Here is a 19,631-nt window from a genome sequence, read left to right on the forward strand (position 1 = left end):
TTTGCATAATTCCGAATTATAACGCGCTTTGATGTCGCCGCAAGGATCTCCCCCTCCCTGTCCCACTCCCGCTCCCCCTCCCTCTCGCTCGCTCCCACGTCAAGTCAAATACAAGTGCAGGCGACATTGCAGAAAACTGTCAAAAGAAGGCGGAGAAAAGGGGGAGGGTGCGAAAAGAAAGTACACAAAATAAATAAGCACACTTTTTCTCATTTCCGTTGCTTACTTTGACGTGTTTAGTTTTTGATGTTCACACTCGCATATCCTTGAGAGAAAGGAGAGAAAGCACACTCATAAAAAAATGTAACAAAAGTGTCGTTTGATTTTCACACAGGCTAATCACCTTTGCTTAAAGACAATTAATTGTAATTTTAGGTAATTCGTAATTTCTTCTTAAGATATAATATATAAACAAGGTCTTTCTTAGAAAATTTTTATATTTTTATTATTTAAAAATACTGGTAATGGTGCCAAACCGATACAAAATTTATTTTGATACCGAATCGGCTGTACCGATACAGTTTTTGTTTGTTTATCTTTTGAATTAAATGAATTTAATAAATTCCAAAAATTAATCAAATTTAGCATATCTCTATAAAGGATTAATAAAGTGCCTTTAAATCGGCATGAAAGTGTAAAAATTACAATTAAAGTATTTAGTTAGGTAGGATTTTCTAAAGATAATATGACTACAAGTTAATGCTTAAATTCGTTAAATTTTTGTTAGTGTGGCGAATGATTAAATTCGCCGACAACATGGACAGTGTTCGCTTTTCGTCCCTCCCCAGGACATCTTGACGCCTATCTTTCTCACTCTCTCTCTCTCTCTCTCTCTGGTGCCATCTCCCTTCCTCCAGATATTGCTGTCTCTGTCGGCGGCGCATCCTCTCTTTGTCTGTGAGGAAACTTTTCTCATTAGAAAACTTTTACTATTTCCGCTACTCAACGCCAAACGCAAACAACAAACGACAAAAATACGAAAAACATAAAAAAATGCCACGTTCGAAAGACCGAAATGCGTAAATGTGTTGTAAATAAAATGTTTGATTCGCCTTAAGCCCCAAAAAATGTTTTTCGACAAGTTGAAATACAGTTGCGTCTGGAAAATGCTCCCAAAAAGTGATCAAAAACTACATCTGCTGAAGTTAAATGACTAAAACTCAACTTTTATTGTAATCTAAAGAATATTTTTAATTTTATAAGAGTATTACACATTTTCGTAATAGTTTATACATTAATATTAGTATTGTAAATGTGTTTTATTTTAATCTTAATATGACGGACATGCATCTTAATATTCTTTTATAAAACTAAGAAAATAATCTACAATCATATACGTCCGATTAAAACAATATGTTTTATGAGAAACATTTTAATAAATTTACACATTGTGACTAACTGCTTGCTCTCTATTTACACCTGTGTGAAAGTCTGTTAAAACTATAACACAATATCAGCGACAGACAGCAATAGAGGCGCCTAAAATTTCACTTTATTCAATTTGCAAAGCCAAGCTGAAAACGCTGCTTGAAAATCAATAAATCAGTTCGCCCGGCAGCTTACCTCAGTTTCAATTCAATCAGATTTTGTTATTTGATTTTACCGTTGCCTCTGCCTGCGGCTCACCCCTCCCGCCCAAAATCCCCCCTCTTCCTGCCCAACTGCTCTTCCTTCTTCCGGTTTCCTGTGCTTGCAGCGCATTTCCTTCAAGTACTTCGCATTTGCTCTAATTTGATTTTGAGCGGCAGCTTCTTGTGCCATTGCCGCTGCCACTGCCACTGCCGCTACCGCTACCGCTACCGCTGCCATCCTGTCAACTGTCATCGCGAATTTGAAATGCTCGCCCGTTTTGAGTTGCAAATATTGATTTCGATCCGAAGCTAACTGCCACACAGGAAGTGCCCCTGATGCCGAATTTCACTCTAGTAACTACATAGTTTTCAATTTGTCAGTTAATAGTTTCAAAAGGGTGTTTGAGGCTGAAAGCTTAAAGTGCAACAAATTTCAAAATGTTCTGTGTTTCAGTCATCTAATTAGGATAAGATCGATATACATCATAGCTTTCTTTTCATAATTCTTATTGACTCCGTAATACAGTTTATAAATTTCTATTCACTTTCATAAACATATTCACTTCCAAAACATATTTTCTGGACTTAACAAAAATAACCACTTATCATCTAGCTTTATATTCGCTTAACTCCAATTATATTGATCAGTTCTACAATTATTAAATTACTTTAAATTTCGACAAACAATTTTCTGGCTTGTATTCCCTGTGCCCCCAATAATATATATAAAATACAAAATTATTAAATTACTATCCACGTAAATGCTCCTTAATTGTTCCAAATAGTTCACCGTTCATTTATAAAAACAAGTAATTAAGCCAGCTCAAAATGCAAAGCAATTTACTATTACCACTTTAATGGCATTAATGGGAATGAAAAATTCAATTACCACTCGAGCCATTAGGAGCGCCCATAGATCTGATGCTGCCATTTAATGCGCCATAAGTAGCCAGTGAAATTAATGCTCGACTGCCCCAATTGACAAAGTGGCCGGTTCCGGCCGGAGTCATTGCGCTAATGCAAAACATAAACCAGGCAGTCGGGAGACCGGTGAAATGTGTTTTAGTTGTCGATGCATATTCGCCAAATAACCGGATCGTCCATTTCCAAATACCCTCTCGCAGCGAACTGTCGGCAATAAGTTCAATAGCGCCCCCGTTCAACTCCGGAAAGCTGCATCACGTCGCCGGCAAACGAGGGCATCACGAACCGGATAATGATCAACGAACTGTATACGTTTCCGCAATCGTAGTCAAATCGACAAACATGCACACAGAGTGCAGCGGCTGGCTCGACAGCTCCTCCAGCTCCTTTTTACTCCTTGCTGCTCCTTGCTGCTCCTTGTGCTCCACTGGCTCCACTTGCTCCACTTGCTCCTCCTGGCTCCCTGCTGCTCCCTATTGCCGCTGTCACTAGGGACTACTATGCATCGAAATGGCATCGAAGGCCGGGGAGCTTTAGGGATGTAGCCCAAGCAGCTTATGCCGCTTCGATGGGCAACGCCAGTGCCAACAGACACACTGAGATTTATTTATTAGCCCTATAAAAGTGATAAGTGTTAGGCGACTCAGTTTTATAGCAAGCTCCAAAAATATAATATACATTAACATTTTTATGGCAGATCCTTTAATTTCTAACAGGACTTTTTTCATTAAATTTAAAAAAAGATGTATTATTAAAACATTATTGTTATTATTGATTTTTATAAAAGCCAGTTAGGGCCCTCAGAAATACAAATGGCTCACATTTTCTTGTTTGTTAAAATAAAACTGCGTGTCAAATCGAATCATGTTTAAGTTTTTAAAGTAAAATCTTTTAACAAGCAAAAATGAGTTTTGTATTTAAGACTAAGGTTTTTTTCCCAGTGAAAAGTAACCAATTGGGACTCAGAAGGTGGCCAACGTCACACCCACTTTTTCTCTGTCCCGGAAAATTTTGCATTATTGATAAACTGCTTTCTCGTAGTCGTCATCGTTGTCGTTGTCGTGGCAAGAAATAAAGCAGCGGCAAAGAATATTTATGACACTGCCATGCCCCAGCAAACACTGTAAAAAATACATGCATATGTATACGTATTGGCAGCCAGCGGAGCGGACAGACAGCTCGGCACGCCCCAAAGCTCCGAACGTGTCGGGCATTAAGCGTCGATACGTGTGTAACAGGCTTCCTTAAAAACACCTTGCCATGATAATGGATCCTCCCAGAGGGTGACACATCCTCACCATTTTCAATGCAGAACGAATGACCACAGCCGATATAATTGATGTTTTTACTTATCATCCAGCTTAGAACAAAATAATAGGCATGCTTTTGGTCTGTATTTATTTATTCAGGCAAATCGTCAAAATTTTTTAGAATTAATCAAATAATTGAGTTGAATAGTTTTCGTGTTTTTTTTTTTTTAAAGTATAAAATGACTTACTGATCACGAACGATACTAGCAATCCAATCTGAATGACTCAATATATCTGTAAACACATCGGGATCCCCACATGAGCCGGTTCCATAGCTGAGTATTCCAAGCAGTACGGACTCATTTTTTCCCCACTTGTTTATTACCATTTCTAAAGGACCTCCGCTGTTTCTGAAGCATAATTCATCGGAATCAGTTTCACCACAGATTTGATTCCATTCCAAGGGATCTTCAATAGCATTTGAACAAAGTTGGGGATTAAGCCGAACCACCATGGTAGATTTGAGCACTTTTGAATTCGAAGTGAAGAATGGTTTTGTCCAACCCGAGAACGTAAACTCCAAAGTGGAGTCCGCAATCTGCCTCTGAAGTTGCTTTTGGTTTTGGCTTTTGCTATGAAACAGGCAAATTGGGCTGATTAATGCTAAAGTTCCGAAGCAAAAACTACAGTATTAGTCGGACAAGAATGAAAATAATTGTAAAACATAATTACCATTGAACTCAGCTTTCCTATTCAACTTGATTAGAGATATATCATTCTTGATATGTTTTCCATTATTCTCGAAGTTGGGATGCATAGTCAAGGACTCAGTGGTGTACCATTGTGATGTAGGCGCGTCGTCGTAGGTTGCTCCCAAGCGAGCAAAGCTGAATTAAGGACGAAATTAAAGCCGTTACACAAGTTTAGCACCTTTAAATTAGAGGTAATCAGTTTTGAAATTAGAAACGTTATTAAGTTTCAAGATTTCGTGATTGAGCCTATGCTTTTATTTGGTACTTGAAATAAAAAAGCAAAGCTTAAAGTGTTAATTTGTTTTAATCCATCTCTTTTGTTTTGGACGTTTTTTAATCTGAAATAAACTCAATAAAAAGTTTACATTCAAAAACTTGAGACAGCTTATTTCGTCTGAATATAGCAACGTTATAGTTTTTTTTTGGAAAATAATACAAGTTACTTACATGTATCCGATTCGGGTGTTGGGTATGGCATGGGTGAGAATAAAACCTGAAATTTGCAATAGTAAAACTTTTGGAAACCAGAACAATTACTATTTGTATACATACGGTCGGTGATAAGTGTGCCAGTGCAATGAAAATAGGTTTCCCATTTTTGGGGATCCCATATGTATATGGCAGCTAACCACGGGCAGCTGGTTGATCCTCCAGACCCACAGTGTTCATCAAGCCATTGTCCTTGGGATCCAACAATCAAACACACAAAGACGATCACTTCACCGATAATCTTCATTTCAAATTTGCCCACTGATAAGCTCCCACGGAACGTTGCTCTTTTTATACCCCAAACTGCGACAAAAAAACGCTTATAATATATGTACATATAGATTGCTGCTGTTATTTTCAAGCAATTTCATTAACGATTTCATTTAGAAGTTTCAAGATAAGCTACATTTAAATGGGGATCAAATTGAGTAGCAGATAGAAATATTTAGTATTATAATCGATTGCTAATTTAATTCTGCCAAAATTTTTAAAAACAAGAAAAAACTCTATAGTCGACTGTTTGATACACTTTATTTAGCTTAATAGCCCCTGAAAATGACTCATTACTTCTAAAAAACAATATTCTGATTTGCAAAATTGTTGTATAAGTAGATAGACATTGACAGAATAACTCAGACAGCTGTGACAAACTTTACCGATTTGAGAGCGTTGGAGTATTGATCAAGAACTTTATAGGGACGAAAGTCCTTCCTTCTACCTGTTTAATTCTTGTAAACGAATTAAATATTTTATAAAGTTTTAATTTGATCAATAACCAGAGCAGATGTAAACTTTAATTTTTTGGTAATATATCATAAATACGCTTATTAACAGCTTTGTTCTCAGTTCCGTATTACTGTATCCTAGCAGCACTATTTCCCTTGCAATCCAGGAGACAATCCTTTGAATTTTTTGGGCAATTCGTGGCTGTCTTAAGCGAAAACACGAAAAGGAAAGAAAGCCAATGAAGCGTTTAACGGCTGCTACGCAATGCTCAGGAAGACAGAAAATTATAAAGGTACTGCCACCGAAAAAAAAGGACGAGGGGGCGAGGCTTGGGCTGTTCGAAAAGCATTTGCCAGACCAATTTAGCGTGGCTCCAAACTCTCAACTCGGCGCACAGTGAGTGCAAAAAATGTGTGCTCGTTGCGTTGTAATTGCATTTGCTACTGCTTTGTTGTTGCTTACAAAAAGGCCACCGCAACGAGGCGAGCGGGAGCGAGAAAAAGTTAACGAACGGGCACAAAGGACCCCAGTCATTCGAAATGGGGCGACGCCACAGTGTAGGAATAGAAATCGTAGGGACATAGGACCCAAAAGGGGCGTGGTCCGTGGACAGTGCGTCTGTGTCTGGTAACGCACACATCACGTAGCGAAGTTGCCGCAACTAAAACTTCATCAATTTGCCTTGTGAATCCTTGGAAACTTTTTGCCCCGATGTCTGCCGTGCGTGAGTGCAAGTATGTGTGTTTGGGTGGCACGTATGAATACATACTAACAGTTGGAGCTAAGATAATAGCAGATTATTTAACCACCATTTTAAAGTATTATATTTAAATTAAGTCTCCCGTTCATTGGCTGTTTATCCAATCATATTCTTCATAAACCTTTAACTTCGTTATTAGTTTTACAATATAATTATACAATTTTTCCAAGCTACAATATCTTTTTCAATTTAAGACAAAATGGCCAGGTAATGACCTGTATAAACATAAGTATCGAAATAATTATTATTTTCAATTATTTATAATAATAAATCCTTTCCAAAACTATTTTATAATAACAGAAATTACATGTATAGCTGTACTAACCATCACGCATAAGACAAACTATTTAAATAAAAATATACCTTCTTAAATAGCCTTCAAGAGTAGTAACTCAAAGCCAAACAAAAATTGAAAGATTTAAATGTTGTTTTATGTAAAATGAACAGAGCAACTAAGCTAATCTTATATTTCTAATACCTTAAATTTCCAAAAATATTTCTCTGAATGATTAGATTTGAAAAATTAAATGCATATTAAGCACAAATAGGTAATTTGACTAAGAAAATTAATATTTAATTATTATTCAGAGCATGCCTAATATTTTGAAAGCCACTGTATGTGAGTACGTGCATTCTGGCCAGTGCATAAAGCAAATTATATCGGTTGGTTTGAGAGCGAGCTTCATTTTACGCAATTTTCAGACCATCGCATTGCAGTGACCTGCGCTCCATTTGGCCATTAATGCCTCGCGTTTTATTTATGATTAATTACAACGTTTAAAAGTGCATAAATTTGCATTGGATAAAAGTGTTTTTACTAACGAAAATAATTAAATACGTTACGGCCACAATGAAAGGCGGAGGAGGACAATAATAATGAGCGGAGAGTGCATGAAATATGAATTTTCATTTAAGTTTTATCATACCTTTGATTTAAATATCAATTGTCTTGATTACAAAATCGCCCGCCCTTAAACAAATGTGATGAAAACTTTTATGAAAAAAAGATTTTCTTGAGTTTGCTGATCCTGAGAAGAAAAAGATAACATGAAAACGTGTTAAGTGGTAAAGCCTATTTTTAAAATGTATGTATTTATACTTTAGAGAGTCTGTTATTCCATAAAAATATATTATTTCCGAAATCATGTATCACCTTATTAAGAACAATTTTTTGTTGAACACATTTAAATATCGTAAACTACTAAATTCATCTGTTATTAACTTTTCATATAAAATTAATAATTTCTAAAGCATATAATAATTTTTTTGGTGTAACTATATAAGATTACCCATCAGCAGAATTTCAAGAGAGCGTTTAAGAATTTGAGATTGTATGTGAGCTTTAAGCTCGGCTTTAAATTTTATTTCTTTGTTGTTTGAAAAATTACTTTTATTGATTGTCGTAACTGGTGACGACATGGGCCCCATCATCCTGGCGATAGCCGAGTCCATTGTACACCACATACGTCCAGAAGTACAGGGTATCGCCCTGGTTTAGCTTGGTCTCGCGATCCCGAAACGTCCAACGTCCCTTCTTGGCACTTGGGATGTCCCGTGCCCATTGCCCAGCCTCCAGTCCGTCAAACTCCTCGTTCAGTTTGCCGTGGAAGGCGAACAGCGAAATACCCGGCGCATCCGGAATGGAGACCTCGAATCCCTTGGGATAGAACACGCGCACCTGAGCCTCAGGTGCCTTGTAGGCGTGGCCTGGGCAAATCACCACCGCCACCGCCAGTAGCACCAGCAGACACAGCGGAAGTCGACTCATCTCGGAACGGAATGAAACGGATCGTGATGCGGTATCGAACCTCGGAACTGAACTGAGCCCGAAAATCTTTTGAGCGACGCCCGTTAAAGCTTGCTTATCAAAACAAACACGAGAAAGTCAGAAAGCTTAATACATAATCAAAATTACAACAGGTCGTAGCATCGAATGGATGGAAATAATTTAAAACCCAAATTTTTTAATTTAAATATATTTTTAACGAATATAAAACTGCCGGAGAGTTGAACTTTAACAACTCGAACTTGTCTAAATTAAAAAAAAAACTTCTTATATTTGAAAAAAAAAACTGAAAATAAAACAAATTTCGAATTAAAATAAATAGAATTTTAAAAAGGCAAAAGTTTTTTGTATGGACTTGCTTACAAATGTGCTAGGTGTTTTTATATTTGTTACTAGTAGGATGAAAAGGTAGCCCCAATAAGGTATATATTCCTGACCAGACACAATAGCTGAATCGATCTAGCCATCTCACCTTTTATCAATTAACCATCGCCAATAACTCATTATTGGTGATGATTAATGGATGTATTTCCATACAAAACCGTGAATGAATTTACCATGTGTGAAATTGTAGCGCTTATAAAGGTGTGAGTGGAGTTTATATATTAATATTTGGTTTATTTCTAAACAAAAGTCTATGTCTAAAATGGGTATTTGGATAGACAAGTGGTTCATATTTAGTTCCCGGCCAGTAATTTCTCATGCCTGAAACAGTTGAACATAGCAAAAATATGCTCACAAATGTCGGTCCCGTTTCTAAACTCAGAGTGGCATCGATGGAGCGTTGGTGCAAACGCGTACTCATCAATAACCCCGGACTTGAAGTATTGGTCAAGTTTAATCTGTCCATAGTTATCTACAAGATTAACGTACATTAGAATGCAGCTTACATAACACTTGTGGGTCCTATTAACGCTAGCCAAATTCAGATTTCTAGGCCAATCTTCTAATACACAATCAATTTCATCATCTGTTATCCCATTATGATTTGTGCACGGATCGTTGAAAAACTGAGAATAACCCTAATAAAAAATATATAATTTATAATTTTATAGATTAATGCAAAATTCGAACACTTACAAACTGACATCGCAACAGAATGAAAATCCAAATTAGGCGTGCAACTAGATTTACAGGCATATTTTCCAAACATCAAACAACTAGAAGGTGGCTACGGATACTGAACTGAAGTACCGCTCCACTTGCATGGTTATAATTATAAATAATGAATCGCAAGCATTTAAATAGTACAAAAGAAAGGGCTTGCATGTTAATAATATTATCTTTTAACTGTGGGGAACTCAACGAAGATTTAATTTAACAAACCGGTTACAATTTCCATTTCTAATTATGTTATTGTATGGTGCTATTTGTAATTTTCTGAATGAATAAAAATCAAAATTGTTGCTGTTGTATGGTGCTATTTGTAACTTTCGGACGAACTAATAATCAAAAATGTTTTAAAGGGTATTTGATTTTATTTATATTTTTTAGATATCCTGTTCATAATAGATTATAAAACTATATTTTTTGTTTCTGGAACCTTTTGTTTTAAATTCACTTTAAATTTATATCGAATCGAATCAGAAGAAACCGCAAAAATTTGGTCAAAACGTAAAAAAAAAAAATTTTATTATTTATTATTTACCAGCTAAATAACGTTTGATTTTATCAAATTTGTTTCATTAATTATTTAGAAGCCCTCTTCTCAAACGCTAGTTTTACCTCCCTGAAACAGTTGAACATTCCATACGAGAATTCGCACACATCCTTCTCATCCTCGAATTCTGCGCGACACGTGACCAATTCGATTGCCCAATACTTCCAGTCTACAACTCCGGTCTTCAAATACTTATCGATCTGAACCTGCCCAGAGCTACTAACCAGCTCCAAATCCATCAGCAAGCATGTGAGCAGGCATTTGAAAGTACGATCCACGAAGGTCACATTCTTTGTCCAGTTTTCCAGCACTTGGGAAGCTTCATCTTCAGTCAACTGTGGTCTGCTTATGCACGGATTAAAAACTGCCGAATTACCCTGGATACAAATAATGCGATGTGAAAATTGTACATTTCAAATTGGTTTACAATAATATAGAATATTTATCTTACATCTACTCTTGCACAGAGAAAAATTAGGAACAGGTATAAAACGTGTCGGTTCAGCATATTTTTCCAACTAAAGGAGAAACGTTCAATTGGTTTACTTATAACAATATTATTGAAAACAATTAAATGTTTTTACAATGGCTATTCATATTTTTTTATCGCAAATCATTGTGCGGTTAACAATTCATTAAATCTAAAGATTCGTAATTAAAAATTGATATGGGAGGCAGAGTAAAAACCGCGGCGCAAATTTGTTGTTATTTACAAGAGTTTATTTATAGGTTTAAATTTATTACCCCTTTATATTAAGCTAGGTAAACAAACAACCTATGTATGTCAAAATGTTGGGGTGTGGTAAGAACTCATAAAGTTAAGCTAAAAAATTAAAATTGAATTATTTATATTTTAAAACATTTCAAAAACTGAAGTCTAAATTTAAACTGGATATAAGGTTCGCTGTAAATTGCCATTTGTTTGTTATTAATAATTATTTTTCGTTAAGTAATCTCTCCTGCCTGAAACAGTTAAACACACCAAAAATTTTCTCACATAAATCGGTCTCTGCGCTGTACTCATAGCAGCAACGACTTAGAGTAGGTGCAAAAGCAAACTCATCAATGATTCCGTAGTTAAAGTACTTGTCAAGGGTAACCCCTCCATAGTCATCTGCAAGATTGAAATATATCAAAATGCAGGTCACATAACACTTGTGTGTCTTGTTAACGCTAGCCAAATCCAGATCCATCGGCCAGTCTGCTAATGCCCTATTGGCTTCCTCAACTGTTATCCCATTATGATCCGTGCACGGATCGGTATACTCCGAATTAGCCTGTTGAAAAATGTAGTAAAGTTAAGACTTGTGGGCTTAAAGATAAATTAAAAAAAAAACTTACAAGCTCAGTTTGCAGCAAAAAAATAATACAAACAAGTCGTGAATTTACTAACATTTTCCCCAAACATCAAACTAGTCGAAGGTGGCAAATAAAACTGAATACAAACAGCAAATTCCACTCCACTTTCATGTTAATAATTTTAATTAATGATTGACAAGCCATTTGGCTAAAACAAAAGAAAGAGCTCAATTTACGTTTTACATTATATCTGATTTCGACTTTTAATTAGATTGCATTGAAAATTACAAAAGCCAACCAGTTACAATAAATAGGTTATTATTGTATGTATTATTTGAACATTTTTAAAGACCTAAGAATCAAAAATGTTTTTCTGGTTAAATGATTTCATGTTTATTTTGTTTAATCTATGTTTTAGATCACCTGTTTCATAAACATTGATTTATTTTTTTCTGGAATCTCTTTTAACAAAGTTTGCCTGCAGTGAAACATCATCTTTTACGGGTGGTACTGACCATCCTCGACGTCACCATGCTCGGATTGGGCGGCCAGTGCCAGACGCTGTGCCTCCTGCTGGCGTCCAATGGCCGCATGCTCGGCTGCGATCCGCTCGAAGGCGCTCAGATGCTTCTGTGTGGCATGTGCAACGGCTGCGCTGGCATGTGGAGCGTTTGCCAGTGCCTGTGCCAGTGCCAGTGCCAGTGGGGAAAACAATGCATCATTATTTACCATTTGGGGGGGCCACACCTGCCTACGGAGTACTTACGACTTGGCCTGGTATGTGGCTAGCATGCTCTTGCGCAATTCGATTGTAGGCCGCGAAATGCCTTTGCTTGGCTGCCTGGACGGCGGCACTGTCCTCCAGTTTGTGGCTCAGCTGAGGATGGAAACCGTGCTCGTCGGCAACATACTGCACGGTGCGCACCTGGTTCTTGGGATCCACATAGGAGAAGGCGCCGCGGATGACACCCGATCCGTCGGACACCTCAGTGTGCTGGCGATCCACATGGCCGGGAGCGCGACCAGCCTGGTAGCTGAACACATACGGACTAGCCGGAACCTTTGGCTCCGGGGTGACCAAATGGGACACATCCGCCCTGGTGGCAGCGATCAAACAAACGACCTTGACATGCAAAAACAGGAAGAGTTATTGTTGAGTAATATCTGTTGTAGACGCTCACTTACCAACAAAACTATAAACTGCTTCATGGCTGAACAATGTTGCCTTTCGACTCAAGCTGCGATTGGTAACTGACGGCGACTTGGCCAACACTTCGTTATTCGCAGTTCGTGAGAGCCAAAAACTGGTATTTGGCTCACCGAGATGCGCATTTTATACGCGACTACGATCGGCTAAGCCAGCCACGATCCCAAAACTTGTTTTTACATTTTGCATTCATAAACAAGGTAATTTGACATTAAAGTTGAATTAACAAATTAATTTTCAATAAGTAATATTTTATGTTATTTGTTAGTCATCTGAACTTGAGAATTAACGACGAGGAAAGTTCATTTACAGAGGAGGATAATCTTACACACTAGATTTACTAGATTTGTTTATGGACTACGTGAAAACTTAAGCGTAGCGGTGATTTCGACTATTATTTCTAAGTAGTGAAGCAGTAGTTAAAAGGGGAAAAATAAGCTAGACCAGCTGCTCCATTGTCTGCGCTATCCAGTCACCATAAGCGGAAACTTTTGTGTAAATACCGGGAAACATGGCGTTGGCGCATCCATATCCCCAGGACACAATGCCGTACAGTTTCATCCTTCCGTCGATGGAGGTGACTAGAGGTCCCCCCGAATCACCCTGGCAGCTGTCTCTGCCGCCCATCTGAGTCCCAGCACAGAACATGGTGCTGGTCACAGTGCCCGCTCCGAAGTAGTTTCTGGCACACTGATCCTGTTCGCTTTGCTGGACGACCGTGTAACGAAGACGCTTCTCCGGTTGCATTTGTGAGATCGACTGACTGCCCCAGCCGCTGACAAAGAGCTGTGCCATCGGCTGTACTCTGTCCTGAGCGGTGGCCAGACTTATGGGTTGAATTTCGCGACTATAGACGAGTGGCTGCTGCAGCTGAACAATGGCAATGTCGTTGTTCATCCTTGTGGGCTCATGGAACTTAGGATGGGGTATGATGCGTTTGATGCGGACATAGCTGCCGCCCTGCGCCCACTCATTGGATCCGGCTCGCACCGCATAATACTGCGGTTTGGTGTACTCCAGCAAACAATGGGCGGCTGTTAGGATGATGGTGGGCGAAAGGATGCTTCCGCCGCAGCCGTGGCGAGTGCCCAACTGCAGGGATACTTGGTGCGGAAAGAAGGTGATGTGCGTCTCCCAGCCGCCGACAATTCGTCCATCCTGTCCGCCATCCGTGGAGTTCTGGGCCGCCACCGTCCAGATGGCCAAGAAACCTATTACCAGGCTCAGCATTTTTTGTCAACTGCGATGGCATCCAATGGGGAAAGACTCTTTTATAAGGGAACTTCAGGGCTGGACAAGGCAGGGCTTATCTTATCGGCATGGTTAAATCTTCTTTTGCTAACCCTTGACCTTCAGCGGCTATCTTTTGGGGTTTATGGATATTTATGGATGATGCTAGTGTCTAGGCTTTTGCTCTTCCAATCATCTTTCCATGGCCGTGACCTGCTCCTTGAGGTAATCCAAGTGGTTCACGCTATCCTGCATCACATCGTACTGGTAGCCCACGTGCTGCAGGATCAGCGTCATCTTCTGCAGATTCTGGTGGCTGTAATCGGAGACCACGTCCACTTGGGTGAAGTTCTTCAGGGTTTGATGCATGATCTGGTGGTGAAGTTGCAAACTTAGTTTTTTCCATCGAAAAGAATTGTTAATTATGTCTCACCTCGTTGCTCTTGGAACCTCTGACAACCTGGCGAGCCACAGAGCCTGGAAATAGCCAAAACATGGGCTTGGTATCGATTTGATTGCCCCCCAGGGATCACAACTCACCCAAATTATTACATTAACGCCCACGCGGGCACACAATCGCTTCTTCGACTCGTCGAATAAATGCCGAGCACTTGAACTGGTCGCTGAGGCCATTTTAATTATGGTCTAACGTTGTTTAATTGTTGATAAACTTGTAAAATGTAAGCAAAGTCAAGGCAAAACAGCTGAGATAACGCCCTTTGGCAGCAGTGTGACCAGCTGAAACTAAAAGAATACCCTACATTTTAGATAACTTGTTGGGTGAAAAACTTCGATAATTGTTTAGCGACGACTCAACCCATATGGCTGGCTGAAATTTCAAAATTTTTAAGTAGAAAACAATCACGCAACTCAACTATACCGCTTTTTGTGCTTAATAATTAATTACATCTTGTATTTTTGTAGTGTGCCTTAAGCCAATCAAGTTCGAAAGAAATGCGATTGATCTTAGAGGCCGTCCATACTGTTTTTAGTTTAACAACCAATTACAATAACCTGAATTGTAAAGCTATTTGTTTCAAACTTTTCAACTTTTCTTTCTCTTGAAGTAGTAGTATTTAAGTCCAAACGGGGCGGATCGGTCTACTCCAAATATTTTTAAGCGATTTTAGATTTTATATTATTAAAATCGGAAAAATATAGCTTTGGCAATTTTATTTTTATTTTTACCTTTAATTTTTCTTTTAATATACTTTATTTAAGATCGGACATCTTTATCAAATAGCTGCAAAAACGATCGAAACGAGTTAGACCTTGGCTTGTGTCAGTTCTGTATAATCTTGAAACAGAAAAGATACTGAACAAGATAAACTGCACTTTAAGCTCAGAAAGGAGTTTAAAATATTCGATTATTTTCCCAAATCATAGTTTAAGAAACCCTAATAAAGTTTTTATTTTCGGGTAATCAAATCTAAAATTATTAGAACAAGTTTGATCAATTTGATCATTTTTTTCAAACAAGTTTTTGCTCAATGTAACTTTAAGGTTATCCAAATTAAAAATCGTTACCATTTTTCTTGATTTGCATGAGGTATTCTTAGGCATAGAAATTAAACAAGTATTTCTTACTTCCCTGACTTGCAGGATGATCGATGGTGTTTCTCTATCCTAGAGCCCCGTCGGCAGGATGCTCCAGTCGCGACACTCTGACGACAGAGTGGAATGCCCTGAACCTGCCCCTGGCATTCATCCCGGACTCACAATCCGAGTTAAGGCACCCACAAACATGCCCCCAAAAACTAGCTGAAATTCCGGGCTGGCTGGCGCCAAAAGGCGTGTCGCTAATTGTCCCTAAACGTCGGCATTAGGCGCCAACTTTCAAACAGGAAGTGAGTCGGAGGAGTTGGTTGGTTGGGTCTCCCACATTTGGCCACTTAGTTGCCACATCGTAGCTAATAATAAAAGCTAATTAAGCGGTTCTGTGCCAACACCTGTAGTTGCCTTCGACCCTCCATTTCCCCCTAATGACAATAAATTGCCGCTAAATGTCACTAAAAAGAGCGATTTCCACTCCAGGCCGGACTAGAGCGCTTCTAATTAATTTATGATTTTCCTCACCGCATTAATCTCCCTCGGATGGCGTCTCGAGAAAATGTCGCGAGCCCCAAACAAGACAACAGCAAAAAAATGTCATGCAGATGTGGCCACCAAATGGGGGATGGGGGATATATGTTTGTGGCATTATGGATATTAGGAGGGCTCATGTTCGGGTTAGGCATTTGTCATAATTACCACGTAGGAAAACGTCACATAGTGGAGTTATTAAATTGATCGCAAGACATTGGAGATTTAAGCAAAGAATTTGTTTAAAAATAATTTCTTGGAAATTAATTAAAACATATGCTCATCAGTTAGTCCCATAAATCTGTCCCGGCACAATTATCAGTTTCAATTTGCGCGTGAAGCTGTTTGATATCACAGACGACGACTACGACGAGACTGCCGATGTCAATTAGTAGGATCCCTAGAGGAGCAGCACTGCATTGCACCCCTTTCACTGGGATGGGGGCAATTTTCCGCCACTCGAGGGGAAATGCCAGCCCCGCGTTTGGCTCATTAAAATGCCGCCGCAATTGTTGAAGATCGAGGAGAAATCCCACTGCCGTTGATGCGTTGAGGTGGCAACACACTCGAGATACGGATACAGATACGGACATACGGACATGCGGACATACAGACTCCAGATCTGTCACTCAGCCCTGAGTAATTACACCAAATTAATTGCCCGTAGTTGTCAGGGCTCACATTGTCTGCTAATTTTCTCCCAATGGCATAGCTTTTCTTTAATTGCCGCCATCAGCAGCCCATGAATCCGAATTGATTCTGCATTTGATCCAAACAAAAAATAAAGATCCCATTGAAAGCGTAAAAAAAAAAGACACTAAGAAGCAAGGAAATCCGAGAGCAGCCTCCGAATCCGGCGCTTTGCGGCTGATTGTGTCGTAAAAAGCGAAACACTCCTATATGATTTAAACTGCATGTTTTGTAAGAATCTAATTTGATAATTGGTTGTAATTTATGAGTCTTGTCTGCTCGCCTGAAACATAAACACAGCACGGACTGACGGAATGACGCCTTTCTGCTCCTCGAGCTCCTCCCCAAGCATGTTTCTCGGAAAAAGAGCACCCAGAACCGGGAACTCACATCCCGAACTCCGAATTCGAAACGAGCGAACATTAAATTAATAATATGCAGTTCATTCTCGCTCATTTTTTCTTAATTATTATTTATATCTGTCAGTTTATAAGGCGTAGGCTGGTCTGCTTGGGATGGTTTGCATTGCCCGAGTAAGTTTTCATGAATGGAACACAGTTAAGGTTGGGTTGAGGTGAAGATGATTCATGACTGAATACTTATGTGCAGACTTATGGAAGGGTAATACAATCTGTACGCGATCATTTTTAATTTCCGCACTTACTAAGGATATCCCACTCATAAGAATATCTATACAATATAATTCATTCCATTAATATTTATTTATTATTTAATTATTTAATTTAAAAATATTCTTTCAACCGTTTCAGTTTGATAATAATTTGTAGAATAATGTATTCAATTTTAAACAGTTTTACAAAATTTATTCTTAAATTATATTTTCTGTTTATTATGATTTATTATTAAAATATAACTTAATTATTTAATTTAATACATTTATCCAAATTTTCTTTCAACCGTATTCCTTATTTTATAACTTTGAAAACTATAAAATATTTTACAATGTGGTTCAAAATTCAATTAAAAACAATTTAAAAAGTTTATTTTATTATTGTTCAATATTAAACTTTTTTTTTAAATATCTATGTAAATTAAAGATTTCTATAAAGTAACTTTTTGGTCTTATATGTTTATATTCACAATTATTTTTCAAGGAATTCAAATATGCTGATGCTAAATATACTGCTAAAGATTTTAAAATATTAATTATTTGCCTTTTGGAACAAAAAGAGTGTTTCTTAATGTAGTTTTCTAAAACCATGTTGCCATCTTTATATATCATTGCTTGCTCTATTAGGTTTTCACACAAATTAGCCCCGAAGCAAACAATAAACGGCCCAACGAATTAATCAGGATACAATTTCCCAAAGAGTTCAATGCACGCCCGCCAAGGAATCCCATGGTGAAGTGGTCTAACTTCACCTTTGACGTAATCGGAAACCCCAGGAATATGCGACACAATGGCGTGGGAGTGTCACAGACACAGATACAGATACAGATACAAACACAGATACAGATACAGATACAGATGTTTTGCCTTTGTGGCTGGAACAGAGCCATGATCGATGTGCCGGCGAGGCCCAAGTTAGATGTAGCTAACACCCCGCAGGACTTGATGCATCATTAGCTGGATGCGATGACAAAAAGAGGGGACAAAAAACATCGACATTACGGCCGGAGGACGGACTGTTCCACGCGACTGCCAGTGCAACTCCGCCCGTACTCCGTCCGTGATTTATGCTGCGTGCGCCTGACAAACACTTGAGAAGTGATGATTTATAATGAAGATGCATGCTCGGTTATTAATTAAATTCTGACGCGGCTGCGCTCCATTTAACGTTAAATGCCAGCCCCAAAACGAGCTGATCTGGTTAGGTTAAGGGTAGGGCTCTTATGCAATAACCGGCCAAGAATCCGAAAGATCTGCAATTAATTCGAAATGCCAGAGTCAAAGGAAGATCTTTATTGGAATTTAAAATATGTCAAAACACTACTTAGGGCCAAAAGCAGCATCATTTTAACATGTATACATGAACATTGTTTCGAACTTATTGTTTACAAATAATTTGAACATCATTAACCATTTACAAGGCATGAGTACGGATTTTAATGCGGTTTTTATGCCCGGTACTCTTAGAGTGAAGGAGTATATTGTGCTCGTCGAAAAGTATGTAATAAGTAGAAGGATCATAATAAGAGCAGGATCATTAGCCTGTCCGTTTGTCTGTCTACTATTTTAGACAGAGCCCCCAAAAATCGACAGCCCAGGAAAATAAATAAAAAAAAAAACATTTACAAATAATGCACTCACAATTTTAATACATTTTTCCTAATTTATTTTAAAATCACAGAGCATTAGGTAGCAAGCTCCCAAGCTTCATAGTTTTATTGAGGTAGGTAGTGATGTTGATATGTTGACAGCAATCCTTTTAATTTACATATATCATGATAACTTGATATATGCCTTAATGGTAGGCAAAGGAGAAGGTAAGGCACATTCATTCAAAATAGTTTCAAAATAGTCTTCAAAGGTTTTCTTACGAATATGGTATGATCCTATCATAGTACGATATGATATGTTTAGGATATGACTACCGGCCCACCAGATTGGTGAACGATTTAAAGCACCAGGAGTCGAATACAAAGTCTGCCCTCTGTCTGGCAGTGGAATTTGAAATATGGCAAGCAATAGTCGAATATTCATTAAGCGCAATTATGAAAATTAAGTTGTCATTTTGATTTGAGTGCCCGCGACACTCGGGCATGCGGCCTCATAAGCAGACCAGATCCCCTCGTCCCGCGACCACTCTCATTAAATTAAATCAAACTGACAGCTCCGCAGGCTAAATGGATGCGATGCGATTTCGCTCTCGGATCTGGGCGACTAATTAACGTGTTTTCACATATTTTGTTCAAATCGCGCATGAATAATGAAGACGTTATCACACGGCATCTGGGCACGGCCTCCGAGCACCCTGTAGCCAAGTAAATGACGTGCAGTTGGCTGCTGGCCAATTGGAAACTAGTGTCGCCGATGCCGCCGGCTAATTTCTCAGATCCTGCCCTCCATGTGGCACATGGCACATAGCCCCCCTATTCCCCAACACATTCCGTCTAAATTATGTGTTCATAATTTCGAATTAATGAAAGTCTTACAGGGCGCTTGGTATCGGATCAGGTAAGGCAAACACACATAAAAATCTTCATGTCAGTTACCAATTGATAGTGTAAGTTATTCCGCTTA

The 19,631-nt window shown here is 38.5% G+C and overlaps 7 protein-coding genes across 7 annotated transcripts; all 7 read right to left on the reverse strand.

Annotated features, from left to right (window-relative positions):
* Positions 1–3,904: 3,904 nt before the first annotated feature.
* Positions 3,905–5,516, reverse strand: LOC128255021 (CLIP domain-containing serine protease HP8-like). Its single transcript, XM_052984452.1, has 4 exons — positions 5,050–5,516; positions 4,945–4,990; positions 4,478–4,632; positions 3,905–4,408 (listed from the first exon to the last, which is right to left on the reverse strand). The coding sequence occupies exons 1-4, from the start codon at positions 5,321–5,323 to the stop codon at positions 3,990–3,992; spliced, it is 894 nt and encodes a 297-aa protein (XP_052840412.1). The 5' UTR covers positions 5,324–5,516; the 3' UTR covers positions 3,905–3,989.
* A 2,238-nt stretch (positions 5,517–7,754) lies between these two features.
* LOC128255033 (gram-negative bacteria-binding protein 3) lies at positions 7,755–8,288 on the reverse strand. Its single transcript, XM_052984467.1, has one exon. The coding sequence runs from the start codon at positions 8,238–8,240 to the stop codon at positions 7,863–7,865; it is 378 nt and encodes a 125-aa protein (XP_052840427.1). The 5' UTR covers positions 8,241–8,288; the 3' UTR covers positions 7,755–7,862.
* A 1,631-nt stretch (positions 8,289–9,919) lies between these two features.
* On the reverse strand, positions 9,920–10,672 carry LOC128255030 (general odorant-binding protein 57e). Its single transcript, XM_052984464.1, has 2 exons — positions 10,370–10,672; positions 9,920–10,295 (listed from the first exon to the last, which is right to left on the reverse strand). The coding sequence occupies exons 1-2, from the start codon at positions 10,424–10,426 to the stop codon at positions 9,948–9,950; spliced, it is 405 nt and encodes a 134-aa protein (XP_052840424.1). The 5' UTR covers positions 10,427–10,672; the 3' UTR covers positions 9,920–9,947.
* A 140-nt stretch (positions 10,673–10,812) lies between these two features.
* Positions 10,813–11,449, reverse strand: LOC128255032 (general odorant-binding protein 57d). The gene is made up of 2 exons (XM_052984466.1): positions 11,260–11,449; positions 10,813–11,195 (listed from the first exon to the last, which is right to left on the reverse strand). Exons 1-2 carry the CDS (start codon positions 11,311–11,313, stop codon positions 10,854–10,856), a joined length of 396 nt encoding a protein of 131 aa, XP_052840426.1. The 5' UTR covers positions 11,314–11,449; the 3' UTR covers positions 10,813–10,853.
* Positions 11,450–11,585: 136 nt separating this feature from the next.
* LOC128255026 (cuticle protein 8) lies at positions 11,586–12,560 on the reverse strand. Its single transcript, XM_052984458.1, has 3 exons — positions 12,403–12,560; positions 11,984–12,340; positions 11,586–11,898 (listed from the first exon to the last, which is right to left on the reverse strand). Exons 1-3 carry the CDS (start codon positions 12,424–12,426, stop codon positions 11,716–11,718), a joined length of 564 nt encoding a protein of 187 aa, XP_052840418.1. The 5' UTR covers positions 12,427–12,560; the 3' UTR covers positions 11,586–11,715.
* A 98-nt stretch (positions 12,561–12,658) lies between these two features.
* Positions 12,659–13,669, reverse strand: LOC128255022 (trypsin 3A1). Its single transcript, XM_052984453.1, has one exon. It carries the CDS (start codon positions 13,652–13,654, stop codon positions 12,863–12,865), a length of 792 nt encoding a protein of 263 aa, XP_052840413.1. The 5' UTR covers positions 13,655–13,669; the 3' UTR covers positions 12,659–12,862.
* Positions 13,670–13,846: 177 nt separating this feature from the next.
* On the reverse strand, positions 13,847–14,398 carry LOC128255038 (uncharacterized). Its single transcript, XM_052984471.1, has 3 exons — positions 14,191–14,398; positions 14,088–14,131; positions 13,847–14,026 (listed from the first exon to the last, which is right to left on the reverse strand). Exons 1-3 carry the CDS (start codon positions 14,285–14,287, stop codon positions 13,847–13,849), a joined length of 321 nt encoding a protein of 106 aa, XP_052840431.1. The 5' UTR covers positions 14,288–14,398.
* Between the last annotated feature and the right edge of the window lie 5,233 nt (positions 14,399–19,631).

This window comes from Drosophila gunungcola, assembly GCF_025200985.1.
Source record: "Drosophila gunungcola strain Sukarami chromosome 2R unlocalized genomic scaffold, Dgunungcola_SK_2 000006F, whole genome shotgun sequence".
Lineage (NCBI taxonomy): Eukaryota > Metazoa > Arthropoda > Insecta > Diptera > Drosophilidae > Drosophila > Drosophila gunungcola.

Coding starts and splice junctions, on each gene's coding strand:
- LOC128255021 (XM_052984452.1), bottom strand. CDS start 5,323: ATGTACATATATTATAAGCGTTTTTTTGTCGCAGTTTGGGGTATAAAA. Junction 4,991..5,049: donor TGGCACACTTATCACCGACC/GTATGTATACAA, acceptor TGCAAATTTCAG/GTTTTATTCTCACCCATGCC. Junction 4,409..4,477: donor TAGGAAAGCTGAGTTCAATG/GTAATTATGTTT, acceptor TCGGAACTTTAG/CATTAATCAGCCCAATTTGC.
- LOC128255033 (XM_052984467.1), bottom strand. CDS start 8,240: ATGAGTCGACTTCCGCTGTGTCTGCTGGTGCTACTGGCGGTGGCGGTG.
- LOC128255030 (XM_052984464.1), bottom strand. CDS start 10,426: ATGCTGAACCGACACGTTTTATACCTGTTCCTAATTTTTCTCTGTGCA. Junction 10,296..10,369: donor TTCTCTGTGCAAGAGTAGAT/GTAAGATAAATA, acceptor ATTTGTATCCAG/GGTAATTCGGCAGTTTTTAA.
- LOC128255032 (XM_052984466.1), bottom strand. CDS start 11,313: ATGTTAGTAAATTCACGACTTGTTTGTATTATTTTTTTGCTGCAAACT. Junction 11,196..11,259: donor TTTTGCTGCAAACTGAGCTT/GTAAGTTTTTTT, acceptor ATTTTTCAACAG/GCTAATTCGGAGTATACCGA.
- LOC128255026 (XM_052984458.1), bottom strand. CDS start 12,426: ATGAAGCAGTTTATAGTTTTGTTG. Junction 12,341..12,402: donor AGCAGTTTATAGTTTTGTTG/GTAAGTGAGCGT, acceptor TTGCATGTCAAG/GTCGTTTGTTTGATCGCTGC. Junction 11,899..11,983: donor GCCACATACCAGGCCAAGTC/GTAAGTACTCCG, acceptor GCACTGGCACAG/GCACTGGCAAACGCTCCACA.
- LOC128255022 (XM_052984453.1), bottom strand. CDS start 13,654: ATGCTGAGCCTGGTAATAGGTTTCTTGGCCATCTGGACGGTGGCGGCC.
- LOC128255038 (XM_052984471.1), bottom strand. CDS start 14,287: ATGGCCTCAGCGACCAGTTCAAGTGCTCGGCATTTATTCGACGAGTCG. Junction 14,132..14,190: donor TAATGTAATAATTTGGGTGA/GTTGTGATCCCT, acceptor GGCTATTTCCAG/GCTCTGTGGCTCGCCAGGTT. Junction 14,027..14,087: donor GAGGTTCCAAGAGCAACGAG/GTGAGACATAAT, acceptor CTTCACCACCAG/ATCATGCATCAAACCCTGAA.